Source organism: Anguilla anguilla, chromosome 13 (assembly GCF_013347855.1).
Source record: "Anguilla anguilla isolate fAngAng1 chromosome 13, fAngAng1.pri, whole genome shotgun sequence".
Taxonomy (NCBI): domain Eukaryota; kingdom Metazoa; phylum Chordata; class Actinopteri; order Anguilliformes; family Anguillidae; genus Anguilla; species Anguilla anguilla.
In genome coordinates this window covers 965,071-992,513 of record NC_049213.1, presented here as the reverse complement: position 1 = coordinate 992,513, position 27,443 = coordinate 965,071, and the positions used below count along the sequence as shown (strand labels likewise).

The 27,443-nt window shown below is 41.2% G+C and overlaps 2 protein-coding genes across 2 annotated transcripts; both read right to left on the bottom strand.

The window, feature by feature from the left end:
• LOC118211338 (microtubule-associated protein futsch-like) lies at positions 1 to 27,356 on the bottom strand. The gene is made up of 16 exons (XM_035388487.1): positions 27,254 to 27,356; positions 18,154 to 18,299; positions 17,596 to 17,706; positions 17,084 to 17,194; positions 15,533 to 15,643; positions 15,021 to 15,131; positions 14,625 to 14,735; positions 13,075 to 13,185; positions 12,505 to 12,615; positions 11,993 to 12,103; positions 10,442 to 10,552; positions 9,930 to 10,040; positions 9,534 to 9,644; positions 7,984 to 8,094; positions 7,530 to 7,640; positions 1 to 97 (listed from the first exon to the last, which is right to left on the bottom strand). The coding sequence occupies exons 2-16, from the start codon at positions 18,210 to 18,212 to the stop codon at positions 1 to 3; spliced, it is 1,599 nt and encodes a 532-aa protein (XP_035244378.1). The 5' UTR covers positions 18,213 to 18,299; positions 27,254 to 27,356.
• LOC118210813 (NLR family CARD domain-containing protein 3-like) lies at positions 1,512 to 4,492 on the bottom strand. The gene is made up of 2 exons (XM_035387262.1): positions 4,178 to 4,492; positions 1,512 to 3,307 (listed from the first exon to the last, which is right to left on the bottom strand). The coding sequence occupies exons 1-2, from the start codon at positions 4,473 to 4,475 to the stop codon at positions 1,512 to 1,514; spliced, it is 2,094 nt and encodes a 697-aa protein (XP_035243153.1). The 5' UTR covers positions 4,476 to 4,492.
• Positions 27,357 to 27,443: the final 87 nt, after the last annotated feature.

Below are 27,443 nucleotides of genomic sequence, written 5' to 3'. Positions count from 1 at the left end.
CTAGAAGTTAAAACTGGTGAGCTTGGCTTTCCTCCTTATCCTCCCCCTGCCATCCTGCCAGGGAGGAACCGGCTGTGATGCCATGATGCCCAGGACTCTGAAAGCAACCGATCGATAAAATACCAAACTATTATATCTGATTTAAAGCTTGTTTATGTAACACTTAAGACTAAAAGGTCACCATGTGCTTATTCAGTATTCATGCTATATTACTAGACACAGCCAATCATTTACTTTGTTTAGTCTTACTATATGCTTATGTATTAGCCATGCATCAATAAGAAATAGAACTGTGCAAATCATAGGTAGGTGTGGTAGGAGTGAAACTCCACAGCCAACCAGTCCCTGCTCTCTTGTGCACTCTGTGCTCTGTAATCTCTGTAGCGATCGTCACATGCGACTTTGCTTCTCTCTGTATGAAAGTCCTGTAATGTGTCCTCTATGAGGTCTATGTCACATCCATGGCATATGGCTATGTAGTGTAGAACACAGCACACCACAAAGAATGCACTGACTTTCTGAGGGCTGTACAGTGATGTACCACCCAATCAATCCAAAATTCTAAAATGCATTTTAAACATTCTAAAAGTTCACTTAGTCATTGACCTAGCCTAGCCAAACACGTGATTAAAAGCAAGTTTACAGTGCATTCTGGGCTCACTGTAAACACTATCTGAGGGGTGTAAAGCCGGTCTCCCACCTGTCTCATTCAAGTAGCTTACACAATTAACTCCACTGCCTAAATAGCCAGCATTGGACTGAATAACTTTTCTTTAAAATAGTTAATTGAAATAAACAAAATATTTCTTGTATCTGTGTTATGTGTTTATGGATTCACATGTGTGGTACAGTTATAATGGCAAAATAGCCATTATAACTATAGAGTTAAAACCTGGTATGGGTTGGTTTAACTGCAAACGCATTATTCAACACCAAACTAACACAGTGCCGAATGTTTCTATTGGCACATCCCCGATTGCACCAACAAACCCACGTTGACACAAGCAGATTAACCGCAGACCATAAAACTAACAACCCTGGTGAAAGTGAAAAATATGACAAGCAATTCCAGGTGTGTTTGTGCCTGTGCTATCACCAAAATAGGGCACCTTTCTTAATACTGTAACTTATTATAGCTTCTCTTCATTTTAATCTGCATGAATTGTATGTTCTGACAAAGGTTGATCCATCAGATTACTCTGATATCAATAAACTCCTTATTTATTTCACAACTGCTGTCTTTGCAAATAATTTGTAAATGTATCAAATCAGTAAATAGTAATAGTAAACTAAATAAAATATATGGTAAGTGCTGAGGTTTTGCATTTGATGCTGCTTATGTTCTGGAAAAAAGACATTAAATGAGGGCACGAGTTAAAACATCTTGATTCATAAATCGTTTTTTAACCAAATTTTCTGTTGCCTGGCAATTTTATTGCACTTTATTCTGACCAGATTTAAAAAGTGGGAAAATATGTGGTCAATCATCTACATTATTAATGACATAATACTCACATGGCCTTCCTGCAGTGCCTGACTACTGGTAGCAGTCTCTGATGACCTGCTGCTGATGTGTTGTATGTCTTCAAGTTAAACTCATCCAGGATCTCCTCCGACATCAGTAACACAAAGGCCAGAGCTGAACATTGGTCTGGTTCCAGCTCTTTATCAGAAAGTTTTCCTGATCTCAGGGAATTCTGGATTTCCTGCACGAGAGAGTTGTCATTCAGTTCATTGAGACAGCGGAACAGATAGGTGATCCTCTCTGCTGAAGATTCCTCTCTGATCCTCTCCTTAATGTACTGGACTGTTTTCTTAATGCTCTCTGATCTGCTTTCTGTCTCTGTCAGTAGTCCTCCTAAGAGAGACTGAATGGACTGCAGAGAGAGGCCGAGAAGGAATCGGAGGAAAAGGTCCAGGTGTCCATTCTTACTCTCTAAGGCCTGATCCACTGCGCTCCTGTGTAACTCAGACAGCTGCACTCTGTCACTGTGAGGTTTTGATTCTTCTGCTCTGAGTACATTTCTGTTCTCATTTACACATGACTGCAATACAAACAAGGCAGCCAGATACTCCTGAATGCTCAGATGCACAAAGCAGTAGACCTTCTCCTGGTGCAACCCACACTCCTCCTTAAAGATCTCTGTGCACACCTCAGAGTACACTGAAGCTTCACTGACATCAATGCCACTCTCTTTCAGGTCCTCTTCATAGAATATCAGATTGCCCTTTTCCAGCTGTAGAAAAGCCAGCTTCCCCAGTTTCAGGATGATTTCTGTATCTAATGCTGACATCTTCTTTGTGTCTGTCTCATCAGTGCCATGATATTTCTGATTCTTCACATTAGTCTGAATGAGCAGAAAGTGTGTGTACATTTCAGTCAGAGTTTTGGGCAGATCTCCACTCTCTGTTTTACCCAACACTGTCTCCAGAACAGTAGCAGAAATCCAGCAGAAGACTGGTATGTGACACATGATGTAGAGGCTCCTGGATGACTTAATGTGTGAGATAATTCTGCTGGCCTGGTTCTCATCTCTGATTTTCTTCCTAAAGTACTCCTCTTTCTGCGGGTCATTGAACCCTCGTACCTCTGTCACCTGGTGGACGCACTCAGGAGGGATCTGATTGGCTGCTGCTGGTCGGGAGGTAATCCAGAGGAGAGCAGAGGGAAGCAGATTCCCCTTAATGAGGTTGCTCAGCAGCACATCCACTGATGATGACTCTGTTATATTGGAGCAGTACTTATTACTTTGGAAATTTAGAGGAAGTCGACACTCATCCAGTCCATCAAAGATAAATACAACTTTGACTTCATCACCTTCAAAACTTTTGATCTCTTTCAGCTGTGGAAAGTAGTGCTGCAGAAGCTGCATCAGACTGAATTCTCTGTCCTTCTTCAAGTTCAGATCTCGGAAAGGAAGAGTGAAGATGAAATCAATGTCCTGATTGGCTTTTCCTTCTGCCCAGTCCAGAATGAACTTCTGCACAGAGACAGTTTTCCCAATGCCAGCGATGCCCTTTGTAAGCACAGTTCTGATAGGTTTCCCTTGTCCAGGTAAAGACTTAAAGATATCCTTGCAGAGGATTGCAGTCTCCTTTGTGGTTTGTCTCTTGGATGCTGTCTCAATCTGTCTGACTTCATGTTCATTATTGACCTCTCCACTTCCCCCCTCTGTGATGTAGAGCTCTGTGTGGATCTCATTGAGGACGGTTGGCTGGCTCTGCTTTGCTAAAACGTCAAATATGCATTCAAACTTCTTCTTCAGATGAGTTTTCAGTGCCTGCTGGGCTCTTTTTATGGACTCATCTGAAGAGAGGAAATACGAGAAATAATAATTTAAAAAATGTGATAAAATCTGTTATTGAGTGGGAAATGTTTAAGAAAAAACGGCCAAAAAAAAGTATTAATGCATTCTGTCTCCACAATATTTCACACACATCAGTGTTATATGCTTATAACAGTATGTTACACACCTAACACAGCATTACACACCTCTCTCACAGTGTGTTACACACCTCACACAGCATTACACACCTCTCTCACAGTATTACATACCTTCCATCATTGAAATAGAATTTCTTGCTGACAGCAGCATCAGTGTCACTGTCACTCTCGCTATAATCGTTTTCGACCGAATTAACACTAATGGGTATTTTTTTCATTATGATGAAAAGGAGCGCTTTTTCGATTCCGAGTTCCCAACCAACTGCCTCTGACAAGGAAACCCTGTTGCAGGGTCATGCTTTTGCTTTTGGAACGAGCTTCTTTACAGCGTGAGACACCAAGAGGCCCTTATAATGTGATACTTTTATACTGATTGCTGAGTTTGATTCCGGGATACAAAACTCAGGGCAGTACGTCTGATGGGACAGTGGTCTAGTTATTGGTTTTTGAGCATAAGATTCTGCCTTTAAACCCCCCTCAGGGATATTTAATCTTGTTCATTTCCTTGTGCCTGTAATAACTGCTTGAGGCAATATGTTAATAAATTTAAATGTAAAATGAATAAATGTTATTTTTGGCCTTTTATTTACAGTATGAAATATTGTCAATGTAAAACAGTATTATGAAAGTGTAGATGCTGTAAATCAGAACATTGATCACTGTTAGATTTGCTATCTAAACTCATATCAAAATTCTAGTTGACACACAGTAGCAATGAGAGAAAGCTCTTACTGTGCTCACCTCTTTCCAGTGAATCAGCGAGATCCTTCTGCTTCATGTTCCTCAGGATGTGGAGTGTGATCTTCAGAAACCCCTCACTGCCACAGGTCTCCAGCAACTTCTCAACTATGCACACAGCCTCAGGATCCTCCTGCTCTCTCTCAATGCATTCTGGGTAATCATCAACTTCATGACTGTCAAACAATTCATTAATGAACTTCATAAACTGATCGTCAAGACAGCATTCCGGGCAATCCTGACTCAGATGGCTCTGAAACAGTTTCAACTTCTCATCCTTCTTCAGCTTCATCAGAGTGAGCAGGAGAGACTGAAATGAACACATGAAGAGGTGTGCTGTATCAGTGTGAAATAAATACATGAAGAGGTGTGCTGTATCATAATAATAAATTAACACGACAAACAAAATGGGCCATAATTCATGAACCATAACATTGAATTTTTACGATGCTACATGTAAGGTTACACATGCATCTGTAAATTATCCTGGATAAAGACATGACTCCTCTATATTGGCCAACTCTGTCATTCCTGCAGTCTTCTAGGGGAATCCCCCTCCTGGAGGGGTGGCTGTTAGGGGACAATGGCTGTCCGATAAAGACACAGCTGAAGATAATATAATAGTGTGTGTGAATAGTCATTCAGTCGAAAACTCACAAAAACATGTACTGTAGCCCAATAGAGAGAACGTTTGGAATGCTGAAAATACACTTCAGATGTTAGCATAAGTCAGGTGGAACATTACAGTACAGCCCTCAGAAGGCCTGAATATTCTTTGTGGCGTGTTGTGTGTTGCATAACATTGCCAAAGTCATGGATGTGTCAGACATAAACAAGGACACATTACAGGACTTTAGAAGGGGTGATGGTGAACTGAACGTGCTGATGCATATTAATGAACCGAGATACCCCAGCAGCACGGGCGAGGAGGAATCAGCTGGCAGAAGAGCAGTTTCATCTATAGCCAGCCAAGCAGACAGAATGATTTAATTGATTGAAAAAATCCACAACATTGCCCAGCGAATACTGCATTTATTTCGACATTTTAAATCACCTTTTTATGATTTATTTTCAAATATGGTCTGCGGGATTCACTGTGCATGATGGTTGTTTTATTTAGATCTCCGAATTTTAATGGACTCGCATAGAAACAGGTCTTTTATGACAGAGGAAAATCTGTCTTTTTAAATCCACCATTATATTATCAATCCACCAAGGTGCAAGTGCATGTGGCTATTAGAGGGAATGGCAGATGATATGCTGACTGGTTTATAACATGTTTATGCCCAAGACACACCTAGAAATTAAGGCAGTCAGTTCAGCCCATTAGAACCCTGTGCCTTACATTGCGCTCAAATAATCCACTGTTAAACCAGTATCAGTGGGTTTGGACACAACCTAAATATATGTGTGCCACGTGCTTTACTATGCGCTAAGATCATTAAAATAGAGCATTTTTTATTACATTTCTTAAATGTTTAAGTAAAAGCTGGTTTATTGTGTTCATATGATATTCCACTTTGAATGGTCATGAATAATACAAAAAAGGTGCAATATGTTATTAATGTTAAGGGCAATGTTAGGCACTTGTAAACATTACCCTTGCACCATATAAAATAGGCATTATACATACTCATATAAATGTACTGCACAAAGAAAGACATAAGCCATTAAAAACTAGAAAAAAAGATCTCATACCTTTTTTGCGGAAGATAATTTATCTGAACCATTCTCTTCAAAAGAGCCGTACTCCAGTGACAGCTGGACCCTGTGATCAAATCATGGAGACAGAGCTTCTAGTTAAACTCATCCGCTTACTGCAGCTCTAACTCACAGCACAGAGAGACAGAGCTTCCAGTTAAACTCATCCGCTTACTGCAGCTCTACCTCACAGCACAGAGAGACAGAGCATCCAGTTAAACTCATCCTCTTACTGCAGCTCGAACGCACAGCACATGGAGACAGAGCTTCCAGTTAAACTCATCCTCTTACTGCAGCTCTAACTCACACCACATGGAGACAGAGCTTCAGTTTAAACCCATCACCTCTCTGCAGCTCTAACTCACAGCGCATGGAGACAGAACTTCCAGTTAAACTCATCCTCTTACAGCAGCTCTATCCAGAAGAATCTGTTTACACATTGTCTACTGAACCATTTGCGCAGTTTCTCTCTTGAACACACATCAGAGTTAGAAACTAATGAACGTTGCGCACAGAATGCACAAAGCAAGTTCTGTCAGGAAACTCAAAAATTGCAGCTGACCAATCGGACGGCTCCATTAACCTCATACTCACGCGTTTCCACAATCATCCAATTGCATACACACGACATTCTTCTCTTACACATCCAATCACAGGCACACATCACCAATGGAGCACCTTTTTAAACCACCAATCAGACCTCTCAGTGCTGCTGCTTGCCTGCGCTGCTTTTGCCTGCTTCACTGCTGCTGCTCACAACTGCACTCACCCTCCACCACCCCATCATCACCTGTTGTTTGGATCTGCTTCTACATACTGGGGGGTTTACTGGTATTCTTCCTGTTTAGTAGGGGAGATGTATAGTACTCCCTGTTAGACAAAGTTAGTGCGTGCACTAATATCTAAAGCAGATCCATTCATCGCCAAACCAAAAATGCATTTACATATCCATGTAAGTATTTTAATACCCGTGTTGTCCTTAATAGCATAAAATGTGGTTGCAGTTCACTCCTTGTTGATTAATTCACATGAAATATGAAGCCACTCCTGTCTGAGCAGTCTTAACAGCTAGAATATAGGGACAGAGCGAGGAATGGAGGGAGGGGAAGTTTAACTCTGATACTGCAGGAAATGGATCCAGGGTCATTTATTGCAGAAATTTAACAAGAAAAAACACCATCTAAACATCAGTGAGCCAACACGGTATACCACACCTACACCTGAATGTGACATAATACACCCACCTACATCGGAATGTGACATAATACACTCACTGACACTTGAATGTGACATAATACACCTACCTACACCGGAATGTGACATAATACACCAACCTACATCGGAATGTGACATAATACACCTACCTACACCGGAATGTGACATAATACACCCACCTACACCGAAATGTGACATAATATACCCATCTGCACCTGAAAGCGATATCATACACTATCAATACATGAATATGACAAAATACACCCACCAGCACCTGAAAACGACATCAAAAACCAAACCTGCACCTGAATGTGACAATACACCAACGTACACATGAATATGACATGGAGCACAAAACGTACACCAAAAATTAGCCAGTCAGATTTAGGTTTAATTAAACAGTAGTATCAAAATGAACCTGTTCATTTACCTTGAATCACCTGGAAACTCTTCTCTGAAGTTAAGTATCCTCCTCATTGAATCATCACTCTTCATAGACACACAGCTGGGTACAGGTGACCCTGCTCTTTCTACCTGAATCCTGTGAACAGAACATGGAGACAGAGCTTCCAGTTAAACTAATCATCTTACTGAAGCTCTAACTCACAGAACATGGAGACAGAGCTTACAGTTAAACTCATCCACTTACTGCAGCGCTAACTCACCGAACATGGAGACAGAGCTTCCAGTTAAACTCATCCTCTTACTGCAGCACTAACTCACAGAACATGGAGACAGAGCTTCCAGTTAAACTCATCCTCTTACTGAAGCTCTAACTCACTGCACGTCTGAAAGTGACATAATACCCCCACCTACACGTGAACGATACCAGCCAGATTGAAGTAGAATTAAACAGTAGTGTCAGTATGAACCTGTGTAATTACCTTGAATCAGCTGGAAACTCTTCTCTGAAATTGATTATCCTCCTCATTGAATCATCACTCTTCATAGACAGACAGCTGGGTACAGGTGACCCTGCTCTTTCCTCCTGGACCCTGTGATCAAATCATGGAGACAGAGCTTCCAGTTAAACTCATTCTCTTACTGAAGCTCTAACTCACAGCACATGGAGACAGAACTTCCAGTTAAACTCATCCTCTTACAGCAGCTCTCTCCAGAAGAATCTGTTTACACATTGTGTACTGAACCATTTGCAAAGATTCTCTCTTGAACACACATCAGAGTTAGAAACGAATGAACGTTGCGCACAGAATGCGCAAAGCAAGTTCTGTCAGGAAACTCAAAAATTGCAGCTGACCAATCGGTCGGCTCCATTAACCACATACTCACGCGTTTCAACAATCATCCAATTGCATACACACAACACTCTTCTCTTACACATCCAATCACAGGCACGCATCACCAATGGAGCGCCTTTTTAAACCACCAGTCAGACCTCTCAGTGCTGCTGCTTGCCTGCGCTGCTTTTGCCTGCTTCACTGCTGCTGCTCAGAACTGCACTCACCCTCCACCACCCCATCATCACCTGTTGTTTGGATCTGCTTCTACATACTGGGGGGTTTACTGGTATTCTTCCTGTTTAGTAGGGGAGATGTATAGTACTCCCTGTTAGACAAAGTTAGTGCGTGCACTAATATCTGAAGCATATCCATTCATCGCCAAACCAAAAATATGTATTTACATATCCATCTAAGTATTTTAATACCTGTGTTGTCCTTAACAGCATAGAACGTGGTTGCAGTTTGCTCCTTGTTGATTAATTCACAGAAAATATGAAGCCACTCCTGTCTGAGCTGTGTTAACAGCTAGAATATAGGGACAGAGTGAGGAATGGAGGGAGGGGAAGTTTAACTCTGATACTGCAGGAAATGGATCCAGGGTCATTTATTGCAGAAATTTAACAAGAAAAAACACCATCAAAACATCAGTGAGCCAACACGGTATACAACACCTACACCTGAATGTGACATAATACACCCACCTACATCGGAATGTGACATAATACACTCACTGACACTTGAATGTGGCATAATACACCTACCTACACCGGAATGTGACATAATACACCCACCTACATCGGAATGTGACATAATACACCCACCTACACCGGAATGTGACATAATACACCCACCTACACTGGAATGTGACATAATACACCCACCTACATCGAAATGTGACATGATATACCTATCTGCACCTGAAAGTGATATCATACACTATCAATACCTGAATATGACAAAATACACCCACCAGCACCGGAAAACGACATCATAAACCAAACCTGCACCTGAATGCGACATAATACACCAACGTACACCTGCACATAGTGTACCATACTATCTACACCTGAATGTGACATGACACACCCACATACACATGAATATGACATGGAGCACCCAACGTACACCAAAAATTAGCCAGTCAGATTTAGGTTTAATTAAACAGTAGTATCAATCTGAATCTGTTTATTCACCTTGAATCACCTGGAAACTCTTCTCTGAAGTTGATTATCCTCCTCATTGAATCATCACTCTTCATAGACAGACAGCTGGGTACAGGTGACCCTGCTCTTTCCTCCTGGACCCTGTGATCAAATCATGGAGACAGAGCTTCCAGTTAAACTCATTCTCTTACTGAAGCTCTAACTCACAGTACATGGAGACAGAACTTCCAGTTAAACTCATCCTCTTACTGCAGCTCTAACTCACAGCACATAGAGACAGAGCTTACAGTTAAACTCATCCTCTTACTGCAGCTCTAACTCACTGCACATCTGAAAGTGACATAATACCCCCACCTACACGTGAACGATACCAGCCAGATTGAAGTAAAATTAAACAGTAGTGTCAGTATGAACCTGTGTAATTACCTTGAATCAGCTGGAAACTCTTCTCTGAAGTTGATTATCCTCCTCATTGAATCATCACTCTTCATAGACAGACAGCTGGGTACAGGTGACCCTGCTCTTTCCTCCTGGACCCTGTGATCAAATCATGGAGACAGAGCTTCCAGTTAAACTCATTCTCTTACTGAAGCTCTAACTCACAGTACATGGAGACAGAACTTCCAGTTAAACTCATCCTCTTACTGCAGCTCTAACTCACAGCACATAGAAACAGGGCATCCAGTTAAACTCATCCTCTTACAGCAGCTCTAACTCACAGCACATGGAGACAGAGCTTACAGTTAAACTCATCCACTTACTGCAGCTCTAACTCACCGAACATGGAGACAGAGCTTTCAGTTAAACTCATCCTCTTACTGCAGCTCTAACTCACTGCACGTCTGAAAGCGACATAATACCCCCACCTACACGTGAACGATACCAGCCAGATTGAAGTAGAATTAAACAGTAGTGTCAGTATGAACCTGTGTAATTACCTTGAATCAGCTGGAAACTCTTCTCTGAAGTTGATTATCCTCCTCATTGAATCATCACTCTTCATAGACAGACAGCTGGGTACAGGTGACCCTGCTCTTTCCTCCTGGACCCTGTGATCAAATCATGGAGACAGAGCTTCCAGTTAAACTCATTCTCTTACTGAAGCACTAACTCACAGTACATGGAGACAGAACTTCCAGTTAAACTCATCCTCTTACTGCAGCTCTAACTCACAGCACATAGAGACAGGGCATCCAGTTAAACTCATCCTCTTACAGCAGCTCTATCCAGAAGGAAGTGTTTTACACATTATGTATTGTACCATTTGCAAAGTTTCTCTCTTGAACACACATTAGAGTTAGAAACGAATTAACGTTGCGCACAGAATGCGCAAAGCAAGTTCTGTCAGGAAACTCAAAAATTGCAGCTGACCAATCGGTCGGCTCCATTAACCACATACTCACGCGTTTCAACAATCATCCAATTGCAAACAAAGAACACTCTTCTCTTACACATCCAATCGCAGGCACGCATCACCAATGGAGTGCCTTTTTAAACCACCAGTCAGACCACTCAGTGCTGCTGCTTGCCTGCGATGCTATTGCCTGCATCACTGCTGCTGCTCACAACTGCACTCACCCTCCACCACCCCATCATCACCTGTTGTTTGGATCTGCTTTTACATACTGGGGGGTTTACTGGTATTCTTCCTGTTTAGTAGGGGAGATGTATAGTACTCCCTGTTAGACAAAGTTAGTGCGTGCACTAATATCTAAAGCAGATCCATTCACCGCCAAACCAAAAATATGTATTTACATATCCATGTAAGTATTTTAATATGCGTGTGTTGTCCTTAATTGCATAAAATGTGGTTGCAGTTCGCTCCTTGTTGATTAATTCACATAAAATATGAAGCCACTCCTGTCTGAGCTGTGTTAACAGCTAGAATATAGGGACAGAGTGAGGAATGGAGGGAGGGGAAGTTTAACTCTGATAATGCAGGTAATGGATCCAGGGTCAATTATTGCAGAAATTTAACAAGAAAAAACACCATCTAAACATCAGTGAGCCAACACGGTATACAACACCTACACCTGAATGTGACATAATACACCCACCTACATCAGAATGTGACATATTACACTCACTGACACTTGAATGTGACATAATACACCTACCTACATCGAAATGTGACATAATACACCCACCTACACCGGAATGTGACATAATACACCCACCTACATTGAAATGTGACATAATATACCCATCTGCACCTGAAAGTGATATCATACACTATCAATACGTGAATATGACAAAATACACACACCAGCACCTGAAAACGACATCATAAACCAAACCTGCACCTGAATGCGACATAATACACCAACGTACACCTGCACATAGTGTACCATACTATCTACACCTGAATGTGACATGACACACCCACATACACATGAATATGACATGGAGCACCCAACGTACACCAAAAATTAGCCAGTCGGATTTAGGTTTAATTAAACAGTAGTATCAATATGAACCTGTTTATTCACCTTGAATCACCTGGAAACTCTTCTCTGAAGTTGATTATCCTCCTCATTGAATCATCACTCTTCAGAGACACACAGCTGGGTACAGGTGACCCTGCTCTTTCAACCTGAACCCTGTGAATAGAACATGGAGACAGAGCTTCCAGGTAAACTCATCCTCTTACTGCAGCTCTAACTCACAGCACATGGAGACAGAGCTTACAGTTAAACTCATCCACTTACTGCAGCTCTAACTCACCGAACATGGAGACAGAGCTTTCAGTTAAACTCATCCGCTTACTGCAGCGCTAACTCACAGAACACGGAGACAGAGCTTCCAGTTAAACTCATCCTCTTACTGCAGCTCTAACTCACAGCACATGGAGACAGAGCTTTCAGTTAAACTCATCCTCTTACTGCAGCTCTAACTCACTGCACGTCTGAAAGTGACATAATACCCCCACCTACACGTGAACGATACCAGCCAGATTGAAGTAGAATTAAACAGTAGTGTCAGTATGAACCTGTGTAATTACCTTGAATCAGCTGGAAACTCTTCTCTGAAGTTGATTATCCTCCTCATTGAATCATCACTCTTCATAGACAGACAGCTGGGTACAGGTGACCCTGCTCTTTCCTCCTGGACCCTGTGATCAAATCATGGAGACAGAGCTTCCAGTTAAACTCATTCTCTTACTGAAGCTCTAACTCACAGTACATGGAGACAGAACTTCCAGTTAAACTCATCCTCTTACTGCAGCTCTAACTCACAGCACATAGAAACAGGGCATCCAGTTAAACTCATCCTCTTACAGCAGCTCTAACTCACAGCACATGGAGACAGAGCTTACAGTTAAACTCATCCACTTACTGCAGCTCTAACTCACCGAACATGGAGACAGAGCTTCCAGTTAAACTCATCCTCTTACTGCAGCACTAACTCACAGAACATGGAGACAGAGCTTCCAGTTAAACTCATCCTCTTACTGAAGCTCTAACTCACTGCACGTCTGAAAGTGACATAATACCCCCACCTACACGTGAACGATACCAGCCAGATTGAAGTAGAATTAAACAGTAGTGTCAGTATGAACCTGTGTAATTACCTTGAATCAGCTGGAAACTCTTCTCTGAAATTGATTATCCTCCTCATTGAATCATCACTCTTCATAGACAGACAGCTGGGTACAGGTGACCCTGCTCTTTCCTCCTGGACCCTGTGATCAAATCATGGAGACAGAGCTTCCAGTTAAACTCATTCTCTTACTGAAGCTCTAACTCACAGCACATGGAGACAGAACTTCCAGTTAAACTCATCCTCTTACAGCAGCTCTCTCCAGAAGAATCTGTTTACACATTGTGTACTGAACCATTTGCAAAGATTCTCTCTTGAACACACATCAGAGTTAGAAACGAATGAACGTTGCGCACAGAATGCGCAAAGCAAGTTCTGTCAGGAAACTCAAAAATTGCAGCTGACCAATCGGTCGGCTCCATTAACCACATACTCACGCGTTTCAACAATCATCCAATTGCATACACACAACACTCTTCTCTTACACATCCAATCACAGGCACGCATCACCAATGGAGCGCCTTTTTAAACCACCAGTCAGACCTCTCAGTGCTGCTGCTTGCCTGCGCTGCTTTTGCCTGCTTCACTGCTGCTGCTCAGAACTGCACTCACCCTCCACCACCCCATCATCACCTGTTGTTTGGATCTGCTTCTACATACTGGGGGGTTTACTGGTATTCTTCCTGTTTAGTAGGGGAGATGTATAGTACTCCCTGTTAGACAAAGTTAGTGCGTGCACTAATATCTGAAGCATATCCATTCATCGCCAAACCAAAAATATGTATTTACATATCCATCTAAGTATTTTAATACCTGTGTTGTCCTTAACAGCATAGAACGTGGTTGCAGTTTGCTCCTTGTTGATTAATTCACAGAAAATATGAAGCCACTCCTGTCTGAGCTGTGTTAACAGCTAGAATATAGGGACAGAGTGAGGAATGGAGGGAGGGGAAGTTTAACTCTGATACTGCAGGAAATGGATCCAGGGTCATTTATTGCAGAAATTTAACAAGAAAAAACACCATCAAAACATCAGTGAGCCAACACGGTATACAACACCTACACCTGAATGTGACATAATACACCCACCTACATCGGAATGTGACATAATACACTCACTGACACTTGAATGTGGCATAATACACCTACCTACACCGGAATGTGACATAATACACCCACCTACATCGGAATGTGACATAATACACCCACCTACACCGGAATGTGACATAATACACCCACCTACACTGGAATGTGACATAATACACCCACCTACATCGAAATGTGACATGATATACCTATCTGCACCTGAAAGTGATATCATACACTATCAATACCTGAATATGACAAAATACACCCACCAGCACCGGAAAACGACATCATAAACCAAACCTGCACCTGAATGCGACATAATACACCAACGTACACCTGCACATAGTGTACCATACTATCTACACCTGAATGTGACATGACACACCCACATACACATGAATATGACATGGAGCACCCAACGTACACCAAAAATTAGCCAGTCAGATTTAGGTTTAATTAAACAGTAGTATCAATCTGAATCTGTTTATTCACCTTGAATCACCTGGAAACTCTTCTCTGAAGTTGATTATCCTCCTCATTGAATCATCACTCTTCATAGACAGACAGCTGGGTACAGGTGACCCTGCTCTTTCCTCCTGGACCCTGTGATCAAATCATGGAGACAGAGCTTCCAGTTAAACTCATTCTCTTACTGAAGCTCTAACTCACAGTACATGGAGACAGAACTTCCAGTTAAACTCATCCTCTTACTGCAGCTCTAACTCACAGCACATAGAGACAGAGCTTACAGTTAAACTCATCCTCTTACTGCAGCTCTAACTCACTGCACATCTGAAAGTGACATAATACCCCCACCTACACGTGAACGATACCAGCCAGATTGAAGTAAAATTAAACAGTAGTGTCAGTATGAACCTGTGTAATTACCTTGAATCAGCTGGAAACTCTTCTCTGAAGTTGATTATCCTCCTCATTGAATCATCACTCTTCATAGACAGACAGCTGGGTACAGGTGACCCTGCTCTTTCCTCCTGGACCCTGTGATCAAATCATGGAGACAGAGCTTCCAGTTAAACTCATTCTCTTACTGAAGCTCTAACTCACAGTACATGGAGACAGAACTTCCAGTTAAACTCATCCTCTTACTGCAGCTCTAACTCACAGCACATAGAAACAGGGCATCCAGTTAAACTCATCCTCTTACAGCAGCTCTAACTCACAGCACATGGAGACAGAGCTTACAGTTAAACTCATCCACTTACTGCAGCTCTAACTCACCGAACATGGAGACAGAGCTTTCAGTTAAACTCATCCTCTTACTGCAGCTCTAACTCACTGCACGTCTGAAAGCGACATAATACCCCCACCTACACGTGAACGATACCAGCCAGATTGAAGTAGAATTAAACAGTAGTGTCAGTATGAACCTGTGTAATTACCTTGAATCAGCTGGAAACTCTTCTCTGAAGTTGATTATCCTCCTCATTGAATCATCACTCTTCATAGACAGACAGCTGGGTACAGGTGACCCTGCTCTTTCCTCCTGGACCCTGTGATCAAATCATGGAGACAGAGCTTCCAGTTAAACTCATTCTCTTACTGAAGCACTAACTCACAGTACATGGAGACAGAACTTCCAGTTAAACTCATCCTCTTACTGCAGCTCTAACTCACAGCACATAGAGACAGGGCATCCAGTTAAACTCATCCTCTTACAGCAGCTCTATCCAGAAGGAAGTGTTTTACACATTATGTATTGTACCATTTGCAAAGTTTCTCTCTTGAACACACATTAGAGTTAGAAACGAATTAACGTTGCGCACAGAATGCGCAAAGCAAGTTCTGTCAGGAAACTCAAAAATTGCAGCTGACCAATCGGTCGGCTCCATTAACCACATACTCACGCGTTTCAACAATCATCCAATTGCAAACAAAGAACACTCTTCTCTTACACATCCAATCGCAGGCACGCATCACCAATGGAGTGCCTTTTTAAACCACCAGTCAGACCACTCAGTGCTGCTGCTTGCCTGCGATGCTATTGCCTGCATCACTGCTGCTGCTCACAACTGCACTCACCCTCCACCACCCCATCATCACCTGTTGTTTGGATCTGCTTTTACATACTGGGGGGTTTACTGGTATTCTTCCTGTTTAGTAGGGGAGATGTATAGTACTCCCTGTTAGACAAAGTTAGTGCGTGCACTAATATCTAAAGCAGATCCATTCACCGCCAAACCAAAAATATGTATTTACATATCCATGTAAGTATTTTAATATGCGTGTGTTGTCCTTAATTGCATAAAATGTGGTTGCAGTTCGCTCCTTGTTGATTAATTCACATAAAATATGAAGCCACTCCTGTCTGAGCTGTGTTAACAGCTAGAATATAGGGACAGAGTGAGGAATGGAGGGAGGGGAAGTTTAACTCTGATAATGCAGGTAATGGATCCAGGGTCAATTATTGCAGAAATTTAACAAGAAAAAACACCATCTAAACATCAGTGAGCCAACACGGTATACAACACCTACACCTGAATGTGACATAATACACCCACCTACATCAGAATGTGACATATTACACTCACTGACACTTGAATGTGACATAATACACCTACCTACATCGAAATGTGACATAATACACCCACCTACACCGGAATGTGACATAATACACCCACCTACATTGAAATGTGACATAATATACCCATCTGCACCTGAAAGTGATATCATACACTATCAATACGTGAATATGACAAAATACACACACCAGCACCTGAAAACGACATCATAAACCAAACCTGCACCTGAATGTGACATAATACACCAACGTACACCTGCACATAGTGTACCATACTATCTACACCTGAATGTGACATGACACACCCACATACACATGAATATGACATGGAGCACCCAACGTACACCAAAAATTAGCCAGTCGGATTTAGGTTTAATTAAACAGTAGTATCAATATGAACCTGTTTATTCACCTTGAATCACCTGGAAACTCTTCTCTGAAGTTGATTATCCTCCTCATTGAATCATCACTCTTCAGAGACACACAGCTGGGTACAGGTGACCCTGCTCTTTCAACCTGAACCCTGTGAATAGAACATGGAGACAGAGCTTCCAGGTAAACTCATCCTCTTACTGCAGCTCTAACTCACAGCACATGGAGACAGAGCTTACAGTTAAACTCATCCACTTACTGCAGCTCTAACTCACCGAACATGGAGACAGAGCTTTCAGTTAAACTCATCCGCTTACTGCAGCGCTAACTCACAGAACACGGAGACAGAGCTTCCAGTTAAACTCATCCTCTTACTGCAGCTCTAACTCACAGCACATGGAGACAGAGCTTTCAGTTAAACTCATCCTCTTACTGCAGCTCTAACTCACTGCACGTCTGAAAGTGACATAATACCCCCACCTACACGTGAACGATACCAGCCAGATTGAAGTAGAATTAAACAGTAGTGTCAGTATGAACCTGTGTAATTACCTTGAATCAGCTGGAAACTCTTCTCTGAAGTTGATTATCCTCCTCATTGAATCATCACTCTTCACAGACAGACAGCTGGGTACAGGTGACCCTGCTCTTTCCTCCTGGACCCTGTGATCAAATCATGGAGACAGAGCTTACAGTTAAACTCATCCACTTACTGCAGCTGTAACTCACCGAACATGGAGACAGAGCTTTCAGTTAAACTCATCCGCTTACTGCAGCACTAACTCACAGAACATGGAGACAGAGCTTCCAGTTAAACTCATTCTCTTACTGCAGCTCTAACTCGCAGCACATGGAGACAGAGCTTACAGTTAAACTCATCCACTTACTGCAGCGCTAACTCACCGAACATGGAGACAGAGCTTTCAGTTAAACTCATCCTCTTACTGCAGCTCTAACTCACAGCACATGGAGACAGAGCTTCCAGTTAAACTCATCCACTTATTGCAGCTCTAACTCACAGCACATAGAGACAGAGCTTCCAGTTAAACTCATCCTCTTACTGCAGCTCTAACTCACATCACATTAAATATCTGATTTGTGCATTCATACCTCTTTCTTTTAGTGCTGAGGGTTCCTCCTTTGGTGTCTGGCTCTCCTGAGTGACTCATTTTAGAAACAGCGCCCCCTATCTCAGGAGACTGGAACACATCAGACCAGTTTACACCACATGTGGGTTCTATCCCAAACTAGCCAACCTGTAAACACACAAAATGAGAACACACTGAACACACATATAGACACACTAATATACAGAGAGACGCATATACAACACGCCACAGTGTTCACAGGAAGCAATCAAGAATTTAAATAGGCCCTAAACATGTTCTATACAGCAACTGTATTACATAAATGTAAATGGTTAGCTCTATATTGATTGTACAACTTGATAAATATTTTTTGTTAACGATTCAATGGAATTCAATGGAATCGGTCAAAATTGCACATTTCTCAAATTATACATTTATTTCCAGAAAATAAGTGTCACAATTATTGCCCCCTCCACCCCTTATTCAGAACTTTGTTCACCCTCCCCTTGCAAGGATAATGGCACTGAGTCTTTATGAATAACATCTTATAAGACTGGAGAACACATTGGGAAGGATCTCCATCCAGATTCTTAATTTCTTTTCATCTTTGCTAAAGAACTGTCCTGTTCAATTAAAACTGCAGGTTTCCAAAGGAGTTCAAGTCTGGAGACTGTACCCATTGCAAAATGTGGCTTATGTGGTTAATTAATCATTTATTTGTGAATAGTAACGTGTGCTTGAGGTCACTGTTTCGCTGGAAGATCCACTAGTGGCTTTCAGTCTGCTGGCAGAGGCAACCAGGTTTCTGGCTAAAATGTCCTGGTACCTGGGTAGAGTTCATGATGCTGTTGTTTTTAACAAGGGCCCAAGGATCAGTGGAAGCAGAACAGCCCCGTAACATTAAAGATCCACCGCTGTATTTACCAGTATACATGAGGCCTGTTTCTGTATACACACCCCTAAATCAACACCAGACCCATATCCTTTGTATTATATACCGGCCACTTTATTATGTACACCCGCTCATTAATGCAAATAGCCTACTCCACCAAACAGCAAATCATGTTGCTGCAACTCAATATATAAAGTATGCAGACATAGTGAAGATGTTTAGTTTTTTGTTTGAGCAAATATTGTAATGGACAAGATGTGTGATCTAAGTGACTTTGACTGTGGCATGACTGTCAGTACCAGACGTAGTGGTTCCACCACCACAGAAACAGCTGCCCTCCTGGGATCTTCGTGCAATTCAGTCTCTAGAGTTTACAGAGAATGGTGCAATGAACAATGTAGTATATGGGTAAGGAACTAGTCTTATAGCCTAATGATCACAGGTTTGATGCTAGGGTACAAAACTGCCAAAAAACTGACAAAAAATTGTATCCTTGAGCAAGGTACCTAACCAGCATTGCTTCAGTATATATCTGACTGTATAAATGGATGCAATGTAAAAGTTGTGTAAGTCACTCTGGATAAGAGTGTCTGCTAAATGACTGTAATGTAATGTAATTGTATGGTGGAGGACTAAAATAGGGCTGCCACCAGGGGGCGCTCAAAACAGTTTTATACCTTGATTAATGTTACCCATCCATGTAATTTGTTCATGAAATATGTAAGATAATATGTTTAATGTTCATTACATGTTATTATTTGCGGTCAATGATTTACATAAAGCATGCAGTGTTCATCTTTATTTATGGCACTGGCGTGACTAGTAGCTATTTATTTCGCTATTGAAAATGAATAAAGCGCACAACTAATTTTGTTGTGGATTAAATGTTGATTGTATTTGCTACTACTTAGTGTTTTACTAGCTATATTCTTTTATTTCTTGCCATATGTTTATTAGACTTTAACTACTTGTTTTATACAATCTCTCCCTATACTCCTTTTCTTCCACCAAGACCCACACATAAAACAACACAACGCAGACTTTACGGTCAGGGTTATTCGTGGAAGGGACGAAAAGCATAAGGACACAGTAAAATAGGGTTACATAATGATGTCATCTCATTTAACAGTAGATGAGACAATGTCATTTTGAAAATGCTAGTTTTTGGGTTTGACTGATTACTCCCAGTAAAACATTTACTTTGCATCGCAGGCGTTTAGCAGACGCTCTTATCCAGGGCGACTTAAACAAGTTTTTAATTTACATAGTATTTTACATTGCATCCATGCAGCTGGATATATACTGAAGCAATACAGGTTAGGTACCTAGCTCAAGGGTACAACGGCAGTGTCCTACCTGGGAATCGAACCTGCGACCTATAGGTTACAAGACCAGCTCCATACCTATTAGAATGGGCAAGATGTGTGATCTAAGCGACTTTGACTGTGCCAGATGGATGGTGCCAGATGTGCTGGTTCCAGCATCACAGAAACAGCCGCCCTCCTGGGATTTTCATGCAGTACAGTCTCTAGAGTTTACAGAGAATGGTGTGATAAACAAAAAACACCTTGCTAAAGAGAGATCAGAGGAGAACGGGCAGACTAGTTCAAGCTAACAAGGCCACAAATGAAATAACAGCTATGCTTGGCCAAAGAGCTCTAATGTCATCTCTCCGGACCACAGTAGATGAAACGAAGGAGACGATTTAGATTCTTGAAACTGTTGATTACTCCCAGTAAAACCATTTTTCTTGAAACCACTCCAAATAGCCTTTAGACATGGAGGTAGCATCTAATTTTGGAGCATCTAATGTAGCAATTAATTGTAGATTTGGAAACTTGGTGACCCCCTGATGCAACCAAGTTCTGTAATTCTCCAACTGTGGCCACTGGATTGTTCTTTGCTCCCTGAACCATCTACCTCACTGTGCACGGGGCCAAGATACACTAGCACCCTCTACTGGACAGGTTTAACTCTACTCCAGTGGTTTTAAAATTATTAATATTTGGTCTCACAGTATTAAGTCATATATTTCCTTCTTTGTTAGTTTTTGACACATTGCCTTATTTTTGAATGTCAACAACCATTTTTTTCTTCATTTGTGAGTTTGTTGCTTTTGATGAAAAATGGATTTTATGTGTGTGTTGCCTCAGTTTTATACTCCAGAGAAGTAGCAAGTCATGGAAGAGCAAGACACTGTTCCTCAGGTCTGAGATCAGCTTAATGTCTTATATACATTCTGGTGTAGATCAGCTTCATGTCAAATATATATATATACAGTTGCAATCAAAATTATTCAACCCCTGTGGAAACTGTAAATATTTTTCAATGCATGCTTTTCGAGAGACTTGAAACTAAAAAAACAACATGTATGTCACTTGTGTGTTCTGTTAAAATTCAAAATAAAAATGTATTTTTTAATATTTCCAAGTAGCATGTAGATTTAGTATTTCAGCCATATCATAAATATTCAACCCCCATTCAATATTTTTAAAATATCTGCTGGTCCGTAGAGTGACTAAATTTTGTGGAAACACACTTAAGCCCTTAGGAAACCCATAAAGATACTGTTTGCTTCCCCTGTGATAAACATATAAATCCCACCGATGCACTTCTTCACATCAATTTGAAGCTGACTAGCAAACATGACAAAGACAAAGGAGCTCTCTCAAAAGTTAAGAGAAGAAATTATTTCACTGCATAAAAAAGGCAATGGATACAAAAAGATCTCCAAGATATTGAAAGTTCAAAGAGACACAATTGGCAGCATCATAAGGAAGTTTAAAAGTCATGGAATAGCAGTAAACCTACCTGGACGTGGAAGGAAGAGTAAAGTTACATCAACTGGTATCAGGCGCATCGTAAGAACTGCTGAGAAAACACCTCATATTACTGCCAAAGGATTACAGAATGACCTTTTGAAAGCTGGAACAAAAGTATAAGTACAGACGATAAGAAGGATATTGAACAAGAAAGGCCTTCATGGCCGGACACCTCGCCGCACTCCACTCTTAACCAGTAAGCATATGAAGAATCGACTTGAATATGCAAGACATCATTTGGATAAGTCTATGGAGTTTTGGGAGAATATTTTACGGAGTGACGAGACAACTGGAAATTTTTTAGACCCATGGATAAGCGGTATGTCTGGCGCAAGAAAGGTGCAGCTTATGACAAGAAGAACACCATCCCCACAGTCAAGTATGGAGGTGGGTCAGTCCTTCTGTGGGGGTGTCTTGCTGCTTCTGGTACTGGCAATTTTCAGCGTGTGACTGGCACCATGGATTCCTTGAAATACCAGGCCATTCTGGAGAAGAATGTGATGCCCTCAGTGCATAAGCTGAAGCTTGGTGATCATTGGACTTTCCAGCAAGACAATGATCCCAAGCATACATCCAAGTCAACCAAAGCTTGGTTCAGGGAACGATCTTGGAATGTCCTTGACTGGCCTTCTCAGTCCCCAGATTTAAATCCCATTGAAAATCTTTGGTGGGATTTGAAGAAAGCAGTGGCATCACGAAAACCAAAGAATATTGGTGAACTTGAAGCATTTGCACAGAAAGAATGGGCCAAGATTCCAAAAGAGAGGTGTCAGAGGCTTGTGAGCACTTATAGGAAGCGTTTATTGGAAGTTGTAAAAGCTAAAGTATGTTCCAGAAAGTACTGAATTTGGGGGTTGAATAATTTGGTCATTGATTTTTTTGGAGAGAATTTTTTCCTTATAACAAATAGTGAACTCAGCTGTAGGTTTTCAAAATCACTTGAACTTGTTCTAATAAACACGTATTTCTGTTTACAAAGGCCTTAGTTCATACATTGTCATGAAATTTTATTCACATCACAAAGACATCGTATGGATTAGAGGGGCTGAATAATTTTGAGTGCAACTGCATATATATATATATATATATATATATATATATATGTGTGTGTGTGTGTGTGTCTGTGTTTCATTAGTTATTTTATTCGTGTTCCCCTCCTCGTACACCCCTATTTGTTAAAGTGAAATGAATATTAGAACCAGCTATCATGCTTATGTCTGACCAGGTATTAATTGTATTTGTTTTTTTTTTGTCTTTCCTCCCCATTTTCATTGTTTTCATTCACTCCCTCATTTATTTATGTATATTTCTTTGAATATATATTAGGGTGCATCAGACACCCCTATGGTAAGCAACTGAATTAGGTCCTCAAATACTCTATAACATGGATTCTCAAATTTGGACCACAAATTTAAATCCAGCCCTAGTTTTCTTTTCCCCAGGTAATTAACAGAACAATTTATGCTACTTTGTGCCAGACTGCATTCACACGTGACTCCCAGGTAAACGGAGGGTGGAAAACAAGCAGTTCTTGGATGTGGGGGCCTGCGATTAGAGTAAAAGTACACTAGAACCACACCAAAAACCCATGATTTGGGATGGCAGATATGCCATCCTGCCAAGTTACGCCTTGGCGGGGGCATGCCCTATACCTATACAGCACCAAGAGTTTGGCACTCTTCATGGTTCCCCACAGAAATAACCACAACAGCCACAGACACTCAGCCCTTAAAAACATTAATTTAGGTACATTCTGACTCCATTTCAACAGACAGAATTCATAAACAACTTCACATGTCCACACAATAAAGCCCTAAACGAAGGGGATTTTGCGTTTTTTCCTCCTTTTTCTTATTCCTGCCGCCTATCCCACAAACAAAATGTCTCCCTATTGGAAATTTTACCGACACTAGCCAATCCTTCACCTACACAAGCCAATCAAAATACACATACACATGCAAATCCGACATATCTTTTTACTCTAAAACATTTCCAGTCTCAACAGCTAGTTTGTTCGTGGCTGAGTGGTCAATGTCAGTCTATGCATTATTGGGTCATAGGTTCAAGTCCCGCTTGGAACGAGTTTCTTTAACCTGCTTTTTCCTCACTAATAATTGTCTATTACTTCTCAATTATTGCTTTTGCACCACATCTACCCGCCGTTCACCGCATGTATACACTGCATTATAACGTACCATCTACACGTTCAGTTAACCGGCTACAATTTTGCCAGGCCATCTGGATTCAATCGGAGCTGTTCTATTATTACCAAAGAACTTTTCCAGTGTCAACAGCTAGTCTGGTCGCATGACATATATAATGCGCTGCTGCCTCCCCTGGACATGTTGTCTCAATGATATGGGGGTGTTTTGAATACCTTAGACCCTCCACTCTTCAGATATGGTGTCACTTATATCAAATAAGCATCATAGAAAATGGAGCTGAGGTTTGAACATGCAGTACGTAGGCGAATTTCATTCAATTAAATCCCAATTGCCTTCTGATAGCATAACATATACAATGCGCTGCTGCCTCCCCTGGACATGTTGTCTCAATGATATGGGGGTGGCAGGGGAGGCAGCAGTGCATTGTATATGTTATGCTATCAGAAGGCAATTGGGATTTAATTGAATGAAATTTGTCTATGTACTGCATGTTCAAACCCCAGCCACATTTTCTATGACGCTTATTTGATATAAGTGACACCATATCTGAAGAGTGGAGGGTCCAAGGTTTTCAAAACACCCCCATTTCATTGAGACAACATGTCCAGGGGACGCAGCAGAGCATGTTATCTGTTATAGTATCAGAAAGCAATTTGAACTTAATTGATTAATTCATTCAGAATGCTGCGGCTCGTCTGGTCTTCAACCTCCCCAGACACTCCTACGTAACTCCCCTGCTCACTACCCTCCACTGGCTGCCTGTTATAGCTCGCATCAAATTTAGAACATTGGTCCTAGCATACCAGGCAGTCAAGGGATCAGCCCCAGCATACCTCCACAAGATATTCGAACCCTACATGCCAGCCAGATCCCTCCGTTCTGCTACCTCAGGACGCCTAGCACCTCCCCCTCTTCGCACCTGCACTTCCAGAACACATCTCCTGTCTGTTCTGGCCCCACGATGGTGGAATGACCTCCCTGTGGAGGTCAGAACAGCTGAGACACTGACCCATTTCAAACGACGACTGAAGACTCACCTCTTCAGGCTGCACCTCTCCCCATCCCTCCCTTCCCCCCTGTAAATGACTAAGCTTAGGGTTGTAACTAGGCAGCTGTTTCGTAGGTGACTTAGGTGCATTAACTGTCTTAACGACTACTTGTATTTTTTCCATAGATTGCGTTGTTGCCGTTCTCGTTGTTAGTGTTAATCAGTTTAACCATCAGGGTCCAAGTTGAACTATGCGGTTGGTCCCTGCACTTGGACCGGTACTTCTCTCTAGGGGTTTCGTCATACTTGTTCCTGGTTATGGTTATACACTTTGTTGTAAGTCGCTCTGGATAAGAGCGTCTGCCAAATGCCTGTAATGTAATGTAATGTAATTGAATGAAATTCGCCTATGTACTGCATGTTCAAACCCCAGCCACATTTTCTATGACGCTCATTTGATATAAGTGACACCATATCTGAAGATTGGAGGGTCCAAGGTATTCAAAACACCCCCATATCATTGAGACAACATGTCCACGGGAGGCAGCAGAGCATGTTATCTGTTATAGTATCAGAAAGCAATTTGAACTTAATTGAATGAAATTCGCCTATGTACTGCATATCCAAACCCCAGCCACATTTTCTATGACGCTTATTTGATATAAGTGACACCATATCTGAAGAGTGGAGGGTCCAAGGTATTCAAAACATCCCCGTATCATTGAGACAACATGTCCAGGGGAGGTAGCAGAGCCTGATGTACACGATCCATTGACCTATACTAGCAGTAGAGAGGAATACACTGTTTAGTTGAACTACAACATTTTCTATCAAATTTTTCATCATGTTTATTTGATATCTTTGTCATCATATCAATTTAGTGAAAGGCTGTATGCAGTAAATGTGCATTGTTAATTCAAGTGTTGACAGATAACTTTTGGTCTAACTCTGGAATGTGGGTCCAAATGGTATCTATTTAGAGTTGAATTAGCACTGGACATTTTATTGTGTACTAACAAACCCATGCCACATAGTTTATCCTATAACAATTAGCCAGGAAGCTATCATCTAGAGTTGTTAGAACAGCTCAGTGGTAACATGACCTATTAATTATGACAAATATGCTGGAATCAGTTTTATATTCTCCTAAAAAAAGGAAGATCGTGGTATTTCATATTTAGACTTACTGCACTTCCAAGAATCAACATGGCAGAAATATAAAGAAAGCTTTATAAAAATACACTGCCTTTGTAATTGGCATTATAATTATAACGGAGTATTTTTACATGTCAAAACGTCGCTAGTTTAGAAAATAAACGTTGAGATACGCGTTTCTCGCTTTCGCGCAGGCAGACTTTTATTTTGAACGATTTCCGACGAATCTGCGGTTTTACTGTCGCTCATTTCACGGAACTAGACTGCTACATTACAATGTTTTGGTTGCGAATGTAGGCTAATCTCTTGTTGTTTGAAGGCGTAGCTAGCTACACTACCGGTAATATCCCCATCATTGTGCTTCATACATTATAACAAAACATTTGGCAACATAAACTTCACTTCGCATGTTTCAAGTTTTTTAAACAACATATTATCCCCTTAAATTACATTTAACATATATACACAGGTCCAGAGAAACATAGGCTACTTGTATCCAAAGACGCCGCAGATCCAAACCAAACCATAGAATTATTTGTTATTATTTCATTATTTTACTTTACATTACGTTTATTTGGGAGACGCTTCAATCTAAAGAGACGTACATCATTAGGCTATTATGATGTACGTCTAGATCAGTGGTTCTTAACCTGGGTTCGGTCGAACCTTAGGGGTTCGGTGAGTCGGTCTCAGGGGTTCGGTGGAGCCTCCGCCGCAGAGGTCCACCCCTCAGTCTAGTCTGCAGTCATATTTTATTTTTTACTAAAGAAGGGTTCGGTGAATGAGCATATGAAACTGGTGGGGTTCGGTGCCTCCAACAAGGTTAAGAACCACTGATCGATCTAGTTCGAGTGGGATTGCAAATACGTACGTCATGTCCAGCGAGGTAAATATTGTCATGAAATAGGCTATACAAAAATGCATTAGTAAACCGTTTATTCAAACGTAAAACTTAAAATAAAAAAATTAAATTACTTTCGTTTTTGCTCCCAAATGGGGAACCTGATAATAGCCTAGTAGCCTACTCCTCGCATATTTTCTTGTCAGTTTTCCGTTTTACTGAATTAAGCGTGTTAATTGCGATTATAGCTTCCCCTCACCTGTTCACCTTTAGTTCATATTCTCTCCATCCCACTCCATTACGGACTACTTACTCCGTTCTTTTTTTTTCAGTTTTATTCTTTTACTCTCTCTTCGTTCTTCCCCGTCTGTAAAATAGCGTTTGAGTTTGAACACTTTCAGTTCCACATTTGGACTTTAAAAAAGTTTGACCTTTTTATTTGGCTGAAT

Excerpts from the sequence above, each read along its gene's own strand:
- LOC118211338 (XM_035388487.1), bottom strand. The coding sequence starts at position 18,212 with ATGAGTCACTCAGGAGAGCCAGACACCAAAGGAGGAACCCTCAGCACT. Across the intron at positions 12,104-12,504 it reads GAGTTTCCAGCTGATTCAAG|GGTTCAGGTTGAAAGAGCAG; the intron begins GTAATTACACAG and ends TTCTATTCACAG. Across the intron at positions 8,095-9,533 it reads GAGTTTCCAGGTGATTCAAG|GGTCCAGGAGGAAAGAGCAG; the intron begins GTGAATAAACAG and ends ATTTGATCACAG.
- LOC118210813 (XM_035387262.1), bottom strand. The coding sequence starts at position 4,475 with ATGAAGCTGAAGAAGGATGAGAAGTTGAAACTGTTTCAGAGCCATCTG. Across the intron at positions 3,308-4,177 it reads ACTGGAAAGAGGTGAGCACA|ATGAGTCCATAAAAAGAGCC; the intron begins GTAAGAGCTTTC and ends TCCTCTCTTCAG.